General features: G+C 40.6%; 2 protein-coding genes across 3 annotated transcripts; both read left to right on the plus strand.

Annotated features, from left to right (window-relative positions):
* Window positions 1-892: 892 nt before the first annotated feature.
* On the plus strand, window positions 893-15,645 carry LOC136252786 (probable 4-coumarate--CoA ligase 1). Of its 2 annotated transcripts, none has more exons than XM_066045353.1 (5): window positions 893-997; window positions 13,618-14,916; window positions 14,980-15,061; window positions 15,195-15,335; window positions 15,385-15,645. In XM_066045353.1, exons 2-5 carry the CDS (start codon window positions 13,627-13,629, stop codon window positions 15,588-15,590), a joined length of 1,719 nt encoding a protein of 572 aa, XP_065901425.1. In that variant the 5' UTR covers window positions 893-997; window positions 13,618-13,626; the 3' UTR covers window positions 15,591-15,645. The 2 variants fall into 2 exon arrangements, with proteins under 2 accessions (XP_065901425.1, XP_065901424.1); XM_066045352.1 differs by having other exon boundaries at window positions 895-1,011.
* On the plus strand, window positions 5,950-11,535 carry LOC136253648 (uncharacterized). The gene is made up of 2 exons (XM_066046309.1): window positions 5,950-8,579; window positions 8,697-11,535. Exons 1-2 carry the CDS (start codon window positions 5,950-5,952, stop codon window positions 11,533-11,535), a joined length of 5,469 nt encoding a protein of 1,822 aa, XP_065902381.1.
* Window positions 15,646-19,681: the final 4,036 nt, after the last annotated feature.

The following is a 19,681-nucleotide window of genomic DNA, read 5'->3' on the forward strand; positions in this document are numbered from 1 at the left end:
AGGTAAGGGGATCACATGATCCAGATGATGTCAGTAGTGTTACTGTACAAGGTGTTAATGATGAGAGATCTGGTGAGCTTCCCCAAGCATTTGTGGTGAGAAGCAGTGATGAGCTGACTAACAAGAAGTAAAAGGATTTTGTGAAGGGACAAGTATAGCAGAACACAAACAGTTATCTAAATTAATATTATAAGCTGGTATAGCTACACGTAGCTATATAGCTATATACATCGTGAAACTGAGTCAGGTGGTGTAAACACATACAATACAATTAACCATATAAATGCTATCCCACTAGGGACCTATTAGCCCATTAATACAGGGAGTCAGAAACATGCATGTAACTAAAACTCCAGACTCAGTGATGACTTGACTCCCAGCAGCAACATACTGTCTATAGGCATGTGTTCAAGGAGCCACAATAGCTAGGATCTGGAACATCTACTGTACTTAAACATTGATTACAGTACTGTATTCCATGATTCTGGTATAGCCATTATTAATTTGCTGAACTACAAATTGAGTAGAATTATACTGAAAGTTGTGCATGCTTATGTCAAGCACTGTACATGTACGTGCCTATGCTTTAAAAGGGAATAGCTATAGCTATCTACTAAAAGTTGATTATTACTCTATACAATGATGGGACTTTACTAGTGTGTCTAAACCTCGGTCTAAACTGACTACAAGTTGAGTCATGCTTCGACTGTGTGCTTTGAAATAGATTGTTGTGACCCCTGTATCATGTGTATGTACTCATCCAAGTTGAAGTGTGCTGTGGCTGCTTGGTGAAGTAGACACATTTATTAGTTAACTTAGCCACTTGGTTTTATTGGTAGCTGATTACGTGATTTACGTCAGCCGCGCCTGCAAACAAATTAGATGCAGCGGCCCCGCGTTAATAATTAATAGCTTCTGCGCTAAAAAAAAACGAGAAGATTGACCTCGACCCTTGGCAAGACCTTTCACCATATTCGCCTCACGAGCACCATAAGGCGTAAGTATTTTAATGTAAGTTTATAGGTAGCATTTAATTGTTGGGTTGGTATAGTGTTGTTGGTTTCTCTCGCCCCGGCTGGGCGCGGTACTGGCATAAATTATCGATAATCTATGGTACTGGTCTGGTCTCGGGTAAAGGAAAAGCAAAGACAAGTAGGTTCCCTTTTCTCTCTTTTACATGGAGGGAATAAAATTAATAGTGGTCTGGGTACCATACTTGGAAATGTGGCACCAGATTTATAGATGTATTAGCAATGGTGACTCAGTGCCCTAGCCTGTTTCGACTCAACCGATAGGAAGAAGCTTCTTTTTGTTGTTTCTGGAGATTTTCACATAAGTTGGCCTTTCAGATAATTATTAGATTGCTTGTAGCATTAGGTATCAGCATAATTTTAGCACATGTAAATCAAAGTCATGAGCATCTTCCCAGGGGGTCCGCAACTCCCTTGAAATCTTGTACAGCCCTCTTTGAAATCTTTTTGAAATCTCTGCTTTTGAAATTTGAAATCTAAGAATTGTTGTGAAGTTCCGTATATTTCCTGTATACTTCTGTATTTGCAGCATCACGTATGCTACGTCCAGCATCCCCACAAGTTTGCAGAGAACTCGAGAAAGAATTCCGCGTATTTCCATATACTACGTATCACGTGATGTTATTATTCCGGATATCTAAGATTTCAAATGTTCTGAAATCTTGAAATCTTGCCATAATTGCTTGAAATCTTGAAAAATCGCAAGATTTGAAATCTTTTACAGGATTTTTTGGAGTTGTGGACCCCTTAAATCTTTCTATTATTCCACAGGATCAATGTAGTTGCTAAGGGATTTTTGATCATGTAACCACTTTTTGGGTGTTTGTGTGTAAAATTAGGTGGCTGTTATCAAATGCTACAAACAATCCAATTTTAAATTTGCGCTTGTTTGCTTTATCTGAAAGGTCAGTCTGTGCAGTAAAAATTTCACAAACAATAAAAAGAAGCATCTTCCTATTTTGGGTAGAAACCCTATCTGTGGCACATGGACTAATATGTATGCAAATTCCTTGTCCTAGCATGCCCTACTCCCAAATATGCTAAGTAGTTTTAGAGAATTTTACATAATATTCCCTATGATATCTGAGGTTACTAAATCCAATAAAAGCATCTGGCAGGGTTACTAAATAGTTAGTAACCTATGATCTAGCCAGTGTACATTCATCAAATGAAAATCAGCCAAGCTAAAGTGAAAAGCCCTTACTATCAGCTTACTTTCTGAGCTAGACCTTACTTTCTGGGCATGGCTCATTAGCGTTGATCTGGATGTTAATAGCTAAACCTATGTCACAGTGTGGCAATGATTCAATAAACTCAAAGCTGGTAACACTCAATGCTAGCACCCTCAGTTTTCTATTCGTTAGTTTACATTATGGACAAAACAGTTTGGAATTTATCTTTACATAGCTAGTAGCTACTCCAATATCATGATGTGGCGCTTGCTGGCAACTTGAAGGTTGGGTGAATCTTGTTACCAGCAGTCACAGTTTGCTACATTCTTCTGCTCTTTGTTCGCTGCTTTGTCTAGAAAATTTAGAATGAGCTAACAAGGTTTCTACGCTATTTATAGAGAGTTAGAGACCTGAGGACAAAGTGGACGAAGCTACCCACAAACTTAATTACTGCAGCCTCGGTAATCACTTTAATGGTTAGCCTTAGCCATATCATCTAAATAGCGTAGAAACCTTGTCATCTCATTCTATCTAATTCTTTAAAAGCTTCTATGATGTATGCCAGTGCTAAAAAACTGTGAGCATACATAAAAGTTATTGGACAAAACTTTGCATAAATCAAATGATGTATAAAAGGGTGCACCAAAAAAGTTCAGTTATGTGATAAACATTGACCAACACAGGAATCAAACCTGGGTTGGATAATCATTTGGGATTAACACTATAACAGGTTAGTGTACAAACTGTGTCTGTGGTTTGGACAAGAATGTGAGTCTTCCATACCAGTGCCTTGAATGTACTGTAAAGAACAAATAAAAGCAGGAATCAGTTTAAAGCAGTTATATTCAGGTTGCCAGACAAAGGGCATTTAATTTTGGCAAAATTGTAGCCAATATGTGCTTTAGATGTACGGTACCGCCCAAGCACAACGTCACACTCGCTCGCACACACAACTTTGCTCAAGATTTTAAAAATCACTAATTTAGGGGCGTGGCAACTGTTTTGCTCGTGAGACAACGTGACAGCTGTTTTGTTCACGAAAATTGCAAGCAAAACAGTTGCCATGCCTCTTAATTAACGATTTTTAAAATCTCGAGTAAAGTTGTGTGTGTGAGCAAGTGCAACGTTGCGCTTGGGCAGTACCGTATACTAGCTATGAGCTACAGGAAAACATGTGCCCAGTAAGATATGGGTAAAAATAGAAATGTGCTACCAGCTAGACTATCTCCCCGTGTTTGTCAAGCACTCTACCACTTGAAAGGAATTTACCGTATTTGACAGTTCAATAGCCGTGGCTCGTATAATAGCTGCCCCCAGATAGTAGCCACTTTACAGCCTAGAATTATTTTAATAAGTGCCACCCTCAGATAAGAGCCGCGTCTTGTATCTGAACATACTGTCGCAAGTGTTGATAAGACACGTTTGAAGCAGAAACCTGGCAAAGGAGTTGTTTTAAGCCAGGAAATAGCATTTTTGAGAGAAGTTAGAATGAATGACAGTATTGACAGATGATTAAACAAGGTCAGTCACTCGTGAATCCCTTGTAAACACTGTAGGCTGCTGCCACACAAGCCCTTAGTAGCCGCCCTCAGATAGTAGCTACCAGCCGCAGGGTTTTGCTTGCTGAAAGTTATAGTAGCCGTGGCTATTAACCAGTCAAATATGGTATGTACAGTGTAGCTCAAGTGTACATACGGCAAGACCTTATTATTATTATTATTATTCATTAGTGTGCAAAACCTCAAGGGGGAGTATAGGCACAACACAAATATAAGTTGCATGTGCATGGTGTCCTTCAATGCACAGTGGAGGATGATTGAAAGCATATGGAAGCTCACCGTAAAAGAAATTACAGAAGCTGGTTGAATTTTGATCATGAACTGTGGTGATATGCACACAAACTGGTGTGGGATGGACAAACAGCGTTTCAGCTTTATATCATACAGTACAGTATAGTACTGTATATTAGGAGGTTTGAGTTTTTCTGGCAAAATAAACCACCCAAAAGCCAGCTTTACAATACCATCCTGACACCTTGGCAGTATTGGTTAGGTATAACCAAACCCAAAAGCACCTTCAGTACGGCCCTAAGTGCTTTCAATATATTGTTACAATTTAAAAAAAAATTTTATTCAGTGGAATTTTCTGATGACTATCTGTTTGCTTGATGCCTTCAGGCAAGCATAACTTGATAACAGCTAAGGCTACGGGCTTGAATTTTTTCACTGTCCAACGTTGCTTTGTCCCAAGACATGTCTTTAGGCATACCGCAGAATGTACAATGCACGGATCATGGATGTACCTTTGTCCTTTTTTGTGTCCCATCTCTTTTTGCTAATTTCCCAAGGTGTTGATTCACAGTAGGTTTCCCTATGTTCAGCATTTATAAACCGGAATCTTCCATATTTTCCATGTGATTGCAGAGCTGTTTCTAATACTGTTCTTCATTTGTAACACTGTGTAACAGACTGAAAATAGGTGAAAGCGAATTGTAATGGCCACTTTACTTTCAAGTCAGTAACTGTTAGCTGCAGCACATGAATCATCCATATTTTCATGGTGACTGGACTGATTGTAGCAGTGCTTCTCCTACTGTGTTATTCGTTTGTAGCGGGTTGAACGTAGCTGAAAGCAAAACATTGTGACCTCTTCACTTTCAAGTCAGTAATTGATAGCTGGGGTGCGTTCAGCCAAAAACTTTAACTCTAGCGTTATCCTTTTCTTTGATGCAATATGGGAGAGTTCACTAGTAATAATAATGTTACAAAAAGAAGTAAACAAACAAGTATAAGGAAAATTTAGAAATTTTAAGTTCGATTAGGGATCATAGAAAGATAAAGTAGGGAAACAAGGGAATTCGCCTACACCTGCAGATATACCAGTGAACATTAACCCCTAATTCAGTCATGGGTATAGACTGAAGTAGGAAAATAAATGTTCACTAGTTGTGTTGTAATCTGTACGTATGTGTCACGAGAGATCACGAGACTGACCACGTTGTGCTTGATTGAGTGTAGCGGGCGGTACATGACGGTGTAGCAGCGAGGGAAAGAACTCGGATATTCGCGAAGAATATTTTACATGATCCTTCGAGCCGGATACGACCCAGCTGAACCTAAGGATTCGCCCAGCTACTGTACCTCGCGAGCAAGCCTACCTTAAGCAGCCGACGCTTGCCTCCTAAACAAGAATTCCTTGGTACCGGGTTAGTGGTACCCTGAGAGGCGAGTACTAAGCTGTGTTTAAGTGTAGTTGTTCTTTGTTAATTTCACACTTTAGTAGGTGCTCTCCAATTGGAACGGGGAGCACCAGAATCGCGGAATCCTGGCGAAGCCAATTGCTGCCATAGGATACATGAAGTAATTTAACTGGAGTGTGTGAGTGGTGTACATAATTTAAGAGTAGAGGGACTACATTAACATTTAAGGCATGGCTGAAGGGTTAAGTAGAAAGAGGAAAGTGAGAGGTGGACATCGGTCATCTACCAAGCGCACAATTTCTGCGCTCTATGAATCAATAGAAAGTACAGAAGACACAGAGTCTGTTGTGACTAAACTGGAACAGTGTAGAATCACCCTTAAGGAAAAACTGGAGACCTTAAGGCAGCTTGATAAAGAGATCCTGGAATTGGTGGAAGAAGGTGAAGTTAATGATGAGATAGACATCTTTAAGGAAAGGATTCATGTGCAATTATTGACTCAAATAAGGCCCTAGAGGCAAAACAGAACAGTCGAATACTGGCAAGCATGGTTCCTCCCTCTGGTGATACGGACAGTGATTCACCTGCTGCGGTGACAAGTAGTAAGTCATCTGCTGAGATAGTAACCGGTGAGACAGCCACCACTGTGGTGGCAAGCAGTGAATCATCTACTGGCATAGTGACAAGCGAGACGACTACTGATACAGTTAGTCCCACACTAACTAGTGTAACTCCAGTGTCCATGGTTACCCCTCTGGTTATGTCGCCAGCCATTAAAACAACCACAACAAGATTTAGTGTTGCAGCAACAGAATCAGTTAGTACTCCAGTTGCTCCTCTGATGTTTTCACCGACTGTTTCAATGGTCTCGATCCATCCTCACCTCCCACTCATAGGTTCCTCCAGTATTATGTCAATGACCCCGACTCTGACCACAGTTTCCAGTGCCTCACTGTTTACCCCTGCTAGCTCAGTTGTGGGACATGCCACAAGGGTCAAGTTAACAAAGTTAGCACCCAAGAAGTTTAACGGGGACCTAACTAGGTGGTCAACATTTTGGGACTCATTCGAGTCATCTATACACCATCACCCTGACTTAACAGACATTGACAGATTCAACTACCTGCATACCTTATTGGAAGGTCCTGCAGCTGATGCCATATCAAGATTGAAACTGACATCTGCTAATTATAGTGAAGCCATTGAAATACTAAAGAAACGATTTGGCAACAAACACCAAATTATTGCAAAGCACATGGATTTACTAATGAATATTGATCCTGTCACATCTCAGCACAATCTGAAGGGACTACGCCACCTATATGATACTGTGGAATCTCAAGTTCGTAGCTTAAGGTCACTTGGAGTCTCTGCGGACTCTTATGGTAGTTTTTTCTCATCAGTGTTTGTAAATAAATTGCCACAGGAGCTTAGACTAATCATCAGTCGTCACATAAGAGAGGATGAATGGGCCCTTGATGCAATAATGAAGGTAACTGAAGGGGAGATAACTGCTAGAGAAAGAGTTCTCGGCATTCTTTGTAATGGACCTAAGAAGACAATGAAGGACCCTCTTACTGCCAGCTCACTGCTTACCAGTGGGTCAGGAACCCCCAAGTGTTCTTACTGTCACCAGTCACATGCCTCAAGTTCCTGCAGGACGGTGACCGATGCTTCAGAGAGGAAGCAAATATTGAGAAGGACAGGTAGATGCTTTGTGTGCTTGAGAAAGAACCACATGAGCCGAGAGTGCCGCTCCACGATGAAGTGCAATAAATGCAATGGGAGACATCACGTAAGTATCTGTAGCAGAGGCCAGGGAAGATCGCCAGAATCTAATGGTACTGTACTACCAACCGACAGTAATTCTACTGTGCAGCCTACATCACAGGCATTGGTTAACTTACCAAGCAATCCTGTTGCAACAACCACAGCTTCACTATACTGCATCGATGCAAGAACACCAGTATTGTTGCAAACTGCAAGGGCATCCGTGTGCAAGGTTAATAACCCTACAGAAACTCGAGAAATACGAGTCATCTTTGATTGTGGGAGTCAAAGGTCATACATCACAGATGAACTTCGGAACCAGTTGATGCTTGACCCTATTTGCACAGAGACTATGCAGATCAAGACATTTGGATCTGAAAATTGCAGCAGTCAAGTGTGTGATGTTGTAGAACTGGACATTTTACTTCAGATTGGAGGGACCATGAAGATGTCATTCTTGTCAGTACCATTAATTTGTGAGCCTATTTCGGGACAATCCATTTCCTATGCCATTCACACTTATAAAGAGCTTGCATCTCTGAAGTTTTCAGATTACTCACAAGGGGGTAACAATCTTGAGGTAGACATCCTGGTTGGTTTGGATCAGTATTGGAAGTTGGTCACGGGGAAGGTTGTTCGCTGTCTTAATGGACCCACAGCGGTCCACACCAGATTGGGATGGGTGTTGTCAGGACCAGTTCTAGGCTCACCACCAGATGTCTCATCAGTAAACCTTATCACCACCCATTCCGTGAGGGTAGATGCTTACCAACAACAGACGGAGAGTGAGCTTGATAGTCAGCTGAAAATGTTTTGGGATCTTGAGTCACTAGATGTAAGGCATGATGAGCCTTCTGTGTATGATGAATTCCAACGGGGAATAGTGTATAAGCACCCCCAATATGAAGTTTCCCTTCCTTGGAGACAGTCACAGCCTGCACTGCACGATCACTACGAACTTGCACTGAGAAGACTAAATGGACTGTTAAAGCATCTGAAACAGAATTCAGAGGTTCTAAGGCAATATGATTCTGTCATTAAGGAACAGTTGAATAAGGGGATAATTGAACCTGTACAAGACTCTGCCTCTGTTAATCACCCAGTTCACTATCTGCCCCACCATGCGGTAGTGCGAGAAGATAAGAAGACTACTAAACTGAGGGTAGTATATGATGCACCAGCTAAAGCGAATGGGCCTTCTCTGAATGACTGCTTGTACGCTGGTCCAAAGTTTGCCCAAAACATAATGGACATCATTATCAGATTCCGAGTGCACCAGGTGGCACTGACTGGGGATATTGAGAAGGCATTTTTGATGATTTCGGTGACCCCTCCAGACAGAGACGTTCTGAGGTTTCTATGGGTAGATGATGTGCTGAAGGATGCCCCCATGATTCAGACTTATAGGTTTACATGAGTCGTTTTTGGAGTTTCATCAAGCCCTTTTCTGTTAAATGCAACTATTAAACACCACCTTGAACAGTATAGTGAGACATTCCCACAGTTCGTCCAATTATTCTTAAGGTCCGTTTATGTTGATGACCTGAGCTTTGGTGCTGACAATGATGACAATGCTTATGAGCTTTACGTGAAGTCCAAATGCATACTGAAAGAGGGTGGATTTAATCTCAGAAAGTTTGTTACTAATTCAACCTTGCTGCAACAAAGGATTGAAGAGTCTGAAGCAGAGTTTACAGATGGATGCTCAGACTACAGCAGGACTAAGGTCGAAGAAGAGGACAAATCATGTACTAAGAACCTTTTGGGGGGCAGGCTGCGACAATCAGAAAATGAGCAGAAGATCTTGGGGGTAGTATGGAATTTTGTGAATGATGAACTTATCTTTGATCTTAATGAGTTGGCCATACTGATCCGGGGCACAGAACCCACTAAGAGAAGAATCGTTGCTATTGCTACCAAGTTTTACAACCCAATAGGGTTTGTGGCTCCAGTTATCATTTGCTTCAAAATGTTGTTTCAGGAACTTTGCGTTAATAAGATAGATTGGGACGAACCATTGTCAGGTGAGTTACTGACAAAATGGAAGCGACTTGTTTTAGGGTTCCAAGGAGTGGCCACATCAATCCCAAGATGTTATTTCAAGCTTTTGGCCAAGGAAGGTAGCCGTTGTAGTCTCATGGGATTTTGTGATGCATCAGCTGGAGCATATGCCGCAGTAGTGTATCTGAGGATTGAAGGGAGTGCTGGTATCACAGTTAACTTTGTGGTATCAAAAACAAGGGTCTCTCCAGTTAACAAGCAATCTATACCCAGGCTTGAACTACTGTCATCACTGTTATTGGCAAAGCTCATCAGCAGTGTATCAACCGCATTAGAAGCAGAGATCCAGTTACAACCACATTGTTGTTATAGTGATTCTAAGGTGGCACTGTTCTGGATTAAGGGTACCACCAAAGAGTGGAAGCCATGGGTCGAGAATAGAGTAAATGAAGTTAGGAGGATTGTACCCGCTGATTGTTGGAAGCACTGCCCAGGAACTGATAACCCCGCTCACATCCCTTCAAGAGGCATTACACCTGCCGAACTAGCCAGTAGCAAACTGTGGAGGTATGGTCCGGACTGGCTTGTTGCAGGAAATCCAGTGCTTGAAGAAGATACAGGTAGTTGTAGCATACCAGAAGAGTGTATGAAAGAAATAAGGAGCACCCACTGTAACATCACACATGCCTCTCAAACCACGCTGGACCTGGACAAGATCATTTGTTGCAAGAATTTTAGTCGTCTGCAAAGGCTACTCAGAGTAACCAGCTATGTACTTAAATTTGTGGAGCGATGCAAGTCCAGAATAAGAACCCCGGAAGTGGTAGAAGCTGAACTGACAGCAGCTGATATCAACAAGGCAGAAACCCTGTGGGTTAAAGAGATGCAGAAGGATTTGTTCCTACACAAGGATTTTCCAAATTGGAAAAGACAGTTTGACCTTTTCCTTGAAGGGGGAGTATGGAAGTGTAGGGGTAGGCTAGGTAACTCTAACATTCCTTACAACACCAAGTACCCAATGCTTCTTGCAAAGTCCCACTACCTGGCCGTACTAATTGTACAAGATGCACATAAGAGAGTAATGCATAATGGCGTTAAAGAAACTCTAACAGAAATCAGATCAAGATACTGGATCATGAAGGGAAGACAGTTCGTGAGACAGATCATACACAAGTGTGTAATTTGCCACAAACTTGAAGGCCTACCTTGTGCTTTACCATCACCCCCTCCGTTACCTGATTTTAGAGTCACTGGGCAGCCACCATTCGTGTACACAGGAGTTGACTTTGCTGGCCCCCTTTACATCAAAACCCAAGGTCTAGTCAATATGAGTAAGGTTTGGCTTTGTTTGTTTACATGCTGTGTCACCCGAGCAGTCCACCTGGACATTGTCCCTGACCTCACTACTGATAGTTTTCTAAGATGTTTCAAACGCTTCACTGCTCGAAGAGGAATTCCGCACAAAATGATATCAGATAATGGGAAAACATTCAAGGCTGCAGCAAAGGGCATATCCACTGTGTTGAGTGACTCAGCGGTACAAGGTCATAGCGCAGGTACTGGTGTGCAGTGGTCCTTTAATCTAGAAAAGGCCCCCTGGTGGGGAGGCTTGTTTGAGAGATTGATAAAATCAACGAAGAGATGTCTTAAAAAGACGATTGGTCAGGCGAGAATTAGCTATGATGAATTATTGACAATTGTTACAGAGGTAGAAATGATTTTAAACTCTAGACCTCTTTCTTATGTTTCAACTGAGGATTTAGAAGAGCCGCTGACACCGTCGCACCTTCTCATGGGCCGCAGGATACTAAGCCTGCCAGATCCATCGTGTGTACACAGTGATCATGAGGGTGATGATTGGCATAGTGTGACTAAGGAAGTATTGAGCAACAGAGTACGGCACCTTAACATGACAATGCAACACTTCTGGAAGCGATGGAGAGGCGAATATCTCCTGCAATTAAGAGATTGCCATCGTCAAAACATCAAGGGCAAGCCACGACCACTGAAACCAGGAGACATTGTGGTAGTTCGCAGTGAGAAATGTTTAAGAGGCCTCTGGAAAATAGCCAAGATAGAAAGATTGCTAGAAGGAACTGATGGGCATGTCAGAGGTGCAGTAATCAGAGTACCTTCCAAGTCTTCAAGCAAGACACTGAGACGTCTGTTGAATTGTTTGTACCCATTGGAGATAGAGTGTGGAGCACCAGTTGATCCAGTTGATGCCATAGATAACGACAGTCCACAGAAGGAAAATGAGGAAGCACAGCTACCGGAAGATGTTGGGTCTCATAGTCGACCAAAGAGGGCAGCAGCGCAACGCGCTAACCAGTTTTTGAAGACAGTAGTCAGTCAATTGTAGGAAACTTGACATTTACAGTCATATTGTAATGTTGTACGCATGTATGTAAGTAACATTTTAGGATTTAAGAACTGTTAAGACCCTCCGTTGACCATATTAAAGGTCAACCGGGGGGGGTGTGTTGTAATCTGTTCGTGTGTGTCACGAGAGATCACGAGACTGACCACGTTGTGCTTGATTGAGTGTAGCGGGCGATACGTGACGGTGTAGCAGCGAGGGAAAGAACTCGGATATTCGCGAAGAATATTTTACACTAGTATATCCTGCAGCTCCCTTGTTTCCCTACTTTTTTTCTATGATCCCTAATTGAACTTAAAACTCCTAATTTTTCCTTATACTTGTAACCATAGTAATAGATGAGTGTATGTGCAAAATTGTGAGCAATAACATTAGTAAATAGAGTAGATTTTGTTGCACTACATACTACAAAGTTGCAGAAATGGTGAAGACAGTCTTGAGGGGCAACTGCCTCAGTCACTGCTATACTCATAGACCATCCTCAGACACTTCCGACAGAAAAATAACTGGGTTCTTCCTTTTGTGTTTGCTCTCAAGTACCTAACTGATGAAGTACATAAATAGCCACTGTAAAAATTTCCTTAGCCTCCATGCTTTGATCCCCAGTGTAGTACTTGGGTGGCGTGCAGATCAAGTCACAATGGGTTGTCTTTTTATTCAACCCTTCTATGTATGTGCCTCTTTAATTTGTCTCTTTGGATAGTCTACGAGCCACAGATTTTGACTTAGACTTATTTGACTCTGGCTTACTTAGGCCAGACAAGCATTGATTAATTGTTTTTCATCCCTGCCCACATTACTACTTTTCACCCTACCACATCAAATTTCATTATTGCTTTTTTTTTATGCTGAGAAAGTTTGCTATTATTTTACAACACAGAAAGCATCCCTTATGACTCAAAAAATGCAGAAGGATATACGCATTAGCATTTAGAAGGCTTCATTAGTCGGTACCCATAATGTAGTCTTGCCATGGTTACTAAAACAAATTATACAAACAGCAGAATTGTTTTACCTTGGTTATCGTCACCCTGTTCCACTAGTGCATAGCAGCTTCAGTGAACTGTATGCAGAAAGTGAAATATTGGTTTGAAAGCAAGGTGGAGAAATATACACTGTAATACAGTACGATAGTACTGTATAGTAGGAACCACAAAGGTGTAGGAGTGGCCCACAAAAAAAATCACCCTAAAACCAGCCTCAACTTTCCCTTATGATGATGAGGCAGACTTGGTTAGGTAAAACAAGCTTTCAGATCGACCCGAAATGCTTTCAACAAGTTGCTATGGAATTTTGTTTAAAAATTATTAAACAGAATTTTCTACTGACTGATTGACTGCCTAACCGACTGCCTGATGCCTTCAGACAAGTGTAACTCGATAACAGCTAAGGCTATGGGCTTGATTTTTCACTGTTCAACGTCGCTTCGTCTCGAGAGGTGCCTTTTGGCATACCGAAGTACATACAATTCATTCTTCATGGACTTACCAGTACCTTCCTTTGTGTTCCATTCATCTTTGCTTACAGTGAAAGGTATCAATCTGGTGGTAGCACATGATGGCTTCCCTTCATAATGGAAATTGTCCGTATTTTTTATAGTGGCTAGTTTGATTGCAGAGGTGCTTTTCAAACAGTTCTTGATTCGTAATGCTGTGTAACAGGTTGAACATAGCTGACAATGAAGTGTAATGGATACTTCACTATTCAGACAATAATTGGTAGCTAATTTTTGACTAGAGTAGGGACCATAGCACATCAATAAGAAGTACTGAAACAAGCTGAAGTAGAGTACAATATTAAATCACAGTAAAACAATAAGAAGTGTTATATCTCTACTGTGCTCAAGATACCATAAGGACTTTTTATCGATGTGCTGTGGTCCCTACTCTAGTTGAAAATTCCATTTTTTGTGTACTTACATACCATTGAAGATTTTCTATGATGTAAACTACTGTACTTGTAGCATCATTGTATCTGCGGCATGACACCTGGCTGTTTAATAATGTATGCACTCTCTGTATGTAGCTGCACATGTTTACCATGCTCATGTGTATGTGATATTAGGATACCATCATGCAGCGAGAGTTGAGTAGGCTGTCTGCATCAGTACGACTTGCTTGGCAAACTAGTGGTAAACAATTTTCAAATTCAATCGTTAGTCGTCAGCTGTCTACGTATAATGCATCAACCATCAGTGAAGATTTCATTGTGAAGTGTCCATATGGAGACACGGTCATTCCTGAGACAAACTTATACAGTCATGTTTTCCAGCACTTTCCCAAGTATGGTAAGAAGACTGCTCTAATAGATGGTGTTACAGGAAGGGAGTACTCATACAATGAAGTACAGGAATCAGTGGTTAATATGGCATCTGGTCTAGTGAGGAGTGGTATGCAGAAGGGAGATGTGTTAGCACTAGTTTCCCCCAACAGTGTGGAATTCTGTACAACGTTTTTCTCTACACTTGCCATGGGAGGGATCATGAGTACTTGTAATCCAAACTACACCTCAGAAGAGTTAGCCTACCAGTTTAAGAACTCAAACTCAAAGTACGTAGCCACCATACCATCGTTGTTACCAACAATACAAGAAGCAGCCAGTAAGGCAGGTTGTGTAGAGAAGATGATAGTACTGGGTGATGATGGAGGTGTGGGAGAAGGGAAGAATATGATATCCTACCAGAGTTTAGTCGATGACAGTGGATCAAGATTTCCAAGTGGCGTAAAACTGGACTACAAAAATGATATAGCAGTACTTCCATACTCCGGTGGTACTACCGGCTTACCCAAGGGAGTGATGTTGACCCATTACAATGTCACGGCTAATATCAACCAACTCGATCATCCACAATTTGTTGATTTCACTGATCCAGATTGTTGCTTTCTTGGCGTTCTACCATTCTTCCATATCTATGCAATGGTAATGTTACTTGCAACTGGGCTGTATCAGGGCAGCACCAATGTGATTTTGCCCAAATTTGAGCCACAGCTGTTTCTAAAGACTATACAGGATTATAGAATAAAGCATGCTTACCTAGTTCCACCACTTATATTGTTTCTTGCTAAACACCCAATGGTTGATAACTACAATCTGTCTTCTATAAGGAGCATATTCAGTGCTGCTGCTCCACTAGGAGGTGAAACAGTTACAGCTGTGAAACAGAGGCTTGGGATAAATGTGGTCCGACAAGGTTACGGTTTGACTGAGCTTAGTCCTGTAGTGCTAACCTGTCCGTATGATGTGAACAAGCCAAGTTCGTCAGGTGTTCCAGTGCTCAACACTTATGCAAAAGTCGTCAATCCTGAAACTGGTGAAACATTGGGTCCAAACTGCGATGGAGAACTTTTGTTTAAAGGTCCACAAGTTAGTACAATATTACATGTATTAATAGTACACCATTCTTGCTTGTTTGCTATGTATCTACAGGTAATGAAGGGTTATCTCAACAATGAAAAGGCAACTGCTGATATGATTACTGCGGATGGCTGGCTACACACAGGGGATATTGGTGAGTTATATATAACATTAAACCACACAAAATATGCTCGATGGAATGTCTCCTAGACGTTGTAGTGAAACATGTGCCATAGTGTATGTTTGAAGTGTATGGTACACATGTCATTAAATGTCATTATTTTAAGGTTACTATGATGAGAACAATCTCTTCTATGTAACTGATAGACTGAAGGAGTTGATCAAAGTGAAAGGTTTCCAAGTAGCACCAGCAGAACTGGAGGCTCTTCTCCTCCAACATCCACACATCTCTGATGTGGCAGTTATAGGTAAGGGGATCACATGATCCAGATGATGTCAGTAGTGTTACTGTACAAGGTGTTGATGATGAGAGATCTGGTGAGCTTCCCCGAGCATTTGTGGTGAGGAGTAGTGATGAGCTGAGTGAACAAGAAGTGGAGGATTTTGTGAAGGGAAAAGTAGCAGAACACAAACAGTTAAAAGGAGGAGTAAAGTTTATCAAAGAAATACCAAGATCAGTAAGTGGGAAGACATTGCGTAGACTATTGAAAAACCCTAAATGATGAGTTGTGTGACATACAATGTTTATTTTTATAATAATTATATTAGGTAAATGCAGTAATTTTATAGTATTATGTGACATTTATGAACATAGTTTTGGTTGAACTTCATAAGTGTTACATTGACTGAAATAGTGTTGTTCCATTTCTCAGCACGGGAACTAACAACAATTTCAAGTGCCAACTAAGTCCAGTTCTAGAAGTGGAATTAATAATATTGTTATTAGATCTTAAAATTGGAACTGTAATAAGGAGGTTGAAAGCTTTACCACACAATTGTATACCAGTTGAAATACAAAAATTTATACACTAGAAGACCTTACTGAATTTGGGGCAACTCTGGTTCCAGAACTACTATATTTACAGTATACTTCCAAAGATTCTGGTTCTAGAACTGGAATACAGTTTCCTTATGGGTATGTTGTATGGTACAAGATACCACTTGTTTCAGGAAATTTTAGTAGGATGGATACCAAATTTATTTTCAAGTTTGTAGTTCTTATATCACACACTATAAGCAATTTACAAGCTTAGGCTACTACTGTAACAATCATTCCATGTGATGTGACACTTCACTCGGTATAAGCACAATGCATGCATGTATGGATGTTGGCAGCAAAATTTTCATATACCAGTAGTATTAATATTAACCAATGACAGATTTATGTCTGTGTTGTGTGTGTGTGTGTGTGGGGGGGTGCTGAACATCTATGCAAAAAGTATATGTGTATTGTACATGTAATGTATGCAATGGAGTAAAATTATTGTGTCAAAAACTAAGAAGCAGTCCGTCAATTGGAAGAAATTCATCCAGAAATAAAGAGCAGTTTGAGGTTGGGGCAGTACAGACATGGAGTAATGAGCCTTCTGCATGCACAAGGAGTATATGTGCTGCTTAATTACCAGTACAAAAATGTTTGCACACTTACATATGGTTCAACTATACTTGAACATGTACTTGGCAGGAGATGAATTTCTTTTGTTCCAGGATGGATGCAAGGTGCCCTTGAAACTGGGTTACGAGCTGCTTATCAGTTTTATAGCACCAATGAAAGTAATACTATTTTTACAATTGCAGATTTTACTGATTATGCCATATGAGCTAACTATATAAATTATTATATAGCTAACAAAGAAACGCACATAAGAGACATGCATAGACAGAACAGTAGCAATGCAACTATTATGGCATCATGATAGCGTGTTATCTTCCTTCAACATGAAACTGCATGTGCCTCCACTATACAAACTTGCCCTATATCAAACATCAAAGGGAATACTGTTTTTAGTAAAGGGATTTTTATTAATGGCTTGTATTATAAAAAACCAGTGTCTCACCTTCCCTTCATAGCAACTACGTAGGTATAACCAGGTATAATGTGTGGTTTCAAAACAAATTGAAACAATTCCTATAGATTCTACCAAACGTTTTAGAATTTCATAATAGAATCATCTACTGACTGATTTAATTTACACTGACTGTTGGAGGCATAGTGTTAAAAGTTACCTGTTGTTTAAAACTTGTGTGATAGACAATGCACAAAGCCCTAGAATTTTTCGTATTTCTATATGACTTTACATCCTAATCACAATGTTGGTTTACAATGCAGTGTGTAGGTCAAAGCAGTATGCGGGTAGGTGACAAAACCATGGTATCAATAAAATTAATGTTGGTCTTATGGTAAATACACAAATTATTCAATATGCATTGTCAATTAACAATGCAACACGTTAAATCATTTGTTACATAAAAACTATACAAATACTCTACCAAATATGCTATACACATCTAAATGCTGCATGCCGCACAACATACTAATGTAATTATTTACAACAGCCTATGCAATATTTTCCTACTTGATGACTTTGGTATTTCTCTGATAAACTTTACTCCTCCTTTTAATTGTTTGTGTTCTGCTACTTGTCCCTTCACAAAATCTCCACTTCTTGCTCACCTTCATCACTGCTTCTCTCCACAAATGCTCGGGAAGCTCACCAGACCTCTCATCATCAACGCCTTGTACTAATAGATGGTGTTACAGGAAGGGAGTACTCATACAGTGAAGTACAGGAATCAGTGGTTAATATGGCATCTGGTCTAGTGAGGAGTTGTATGCAGAAGGGAGATGTGTTAGCACTAATTTCCCCCAACAGTGTGGAATTCTGTACAACGTTCTTCTCTACACTTGCCATGGGAGGCATCATGAGTACTTGTAATCCAAACTACTCCTCAGAAGAGTTAGCCTATATACCAGTTTAAGAACTCAAATTCAAAGTACGTAGCCACCATATCATCCTTGTTACCAACAATACAAGAAGCAGCCAGTAAGGCAGGTTGTGTAGAGAAGATGATAGTACTGGGTGATGATGGAGGTGTGGGAGAAGGGAAGAATGTGATATCCTACCAGAGTTTAGTGAATGACAGTGGATCAAGATTTCCAAGTGGCATAACTCCAGTAGTACTACCGGCTTACCCAAGGGAGTGACGTTAAGGATACGGTTTGGCTGAGCTTAGTCCTGTAGTGCTAACCTGTTCCTATGATGTAAACAAGCCAAGTTCGTCAGGCATTCCAGTCCTCAGCATTTATGCAAAAGTCATCAGTCCTGAAACTGGTGAAACGTTGGGTCCAAACTGTGATGGAGAACTTTGGTTTAAAGGTCCACAGGTTAGCACAATATGACATGTATTAATAATACACCATTCTTGCTTGCTATGTATCTACATCAGGGCCGCCTACAGGGGGGGGCAACTGGGGAATTTTTCCCCGGGCCCCAGCCTGAAAGAGGCCCCATGAAGGGCCCCTTGAATACCTGTTTAAAAGATCGATATACTCTAATAGAGCAGTCAGATCTAAATACTCTAATAGAGCAGTCAAAGTATTCTTCAGAGGAGCAGTGTAGCAAGCTTATAGATAAGGAGATATGGTTGGTGAGGGGTAGTTATTGTCATTGTTAGCAGATCATGACTTTTTTTTTTGGTCTTCAACTTACAGCTTGGGTGAAGTTGTGGAAACCTCCTTGCCTCTGGGGCCTCACTTTAACTCTTTGCCCTGGGCTCCTTAATTTCTCTGGGCAGCCCTGATCTACATATAATGAAGAGTTATCTCAACAATGAAGAGGCTACTACTGATATGATTACTGCGGATGGCTGGCTACACACAGGGGATAGTGGTGAGTTATATCTAGGGATGCAGCAATTATGCCGGCATAATTTCGAGCATAATAGGTATGTGTGGAAACCAGGAATTATGCTAGCATTTTGAAGTGATTATAAAGCTTTAACGGTAGGAAAATCTGCAGATTGCACAATTCCGTTAAAAAGATTGAGATACTTTAATAGAGCAGTCAGAAACTCTAATAGAACAGTCACTGAATATTAGTTACTCTAATAATAAAGAAGTCGCATTGAAATGAAATACTCTAATACAGCAACCAGCTAAAGAATTCAAGACTATCTGAAGCTTCAACATCAATGAAAATGGTCTGATACAGCAATAAACTGGCATTATTAACCAATTATGGTGGCATAATTTTGGGAATGATGAGCAATTCTCAAAATCATAATAGGTGATTTTTTTAGCACTGCTCGCTCAATTTTTGGAGCATAATAGCCTCATGCCTAGTTTAAACTCACGACATTCGGCATAGCCGTTCTTCCATGTCAGAGTACACTGAAACACATACAAATACACAAGTACGTACAAGCTGAAAAACATACAAGACATGACAAATACAGAGCAACACAATTAAATAACACACACAATTAAATAATACACAAATTAACTATTATTAGTCATATAGTGAGTCTTCATTAAAGTAACAAATTCTTCATGCTTGTAGAGCACTTCAAATGGTAACTTATTCCACCAGCAAGTGGCACTATGTCGAAAATATTGCTGTGTTCTAGCCAGATGATGGTAAGTGCTGTTAGCAAAATAGGTTTTACACCAAGTGTTATAGGTGTGAGAGCGACCAAATGTTATTGGACGTTGCAGTTGTAGGCAATGATGACTAAAACGGTGATGATGAAATGCTGCCAAGCTACGGATCTCAATTTCTTCTGCTATGTTATGCCAACCTAGCTGTTCACATGA

Source organism: Dysidea avara, chromosome 4 (genome assembly GCF_963678975.1).
Source record: "Dysidea avara chromosome 4, odDysAvar1.4, whole genome shotgun sequence".
NCBI lineage: Eukaryota > Metazoa > Porifera > Demospongiae > Dictyoceratida > Dysideidae > Dysidea > Dysidea avara.

What these genes read in the sequence shown, in the direction of transcription:
- LOC136253648 (XM_066046309.1), top strand. Translation starts at nt 5,950, where the DNA reads ATGGTTCCTCCCTCTGGTGATACGGACAGTGATTCACCTGCTGCGGTG. An exon ending in CCCATGATTCAGACTTATAG is followed by an intron (nt 8,580 to 8,696) that starts GTTTACATGAGT and finishes ATTATTCTTAAG; the next exon opens with GTCCGTTTATGTTGATGACC.
- LOC136252786 (XM_066045353.1), top strand. Translation starts at nt 13,627, where the DNA reads ATGCAGCGAGAGTTGAGTAGGCTGTCTGCATCAGTACGACTTGCTTGG. An exon ending in GCTACACACAGGGGATATTG is followed by an intron (nt 15,062 to 15,194) that starts GTGAGTTATATA and finishes CATTATTTTAAG; the next exon opens with GTTACTATGATGAGAACAAT. An exon ending in CTCTGATGTGGCAGTTATAG is followed by an intron (nt 15,336 to 15,384) that starts GTAAGGGGATCA and finishes TTACTGTACAAG; the next exon opens with GTGTTGATGATGAGAGATCT.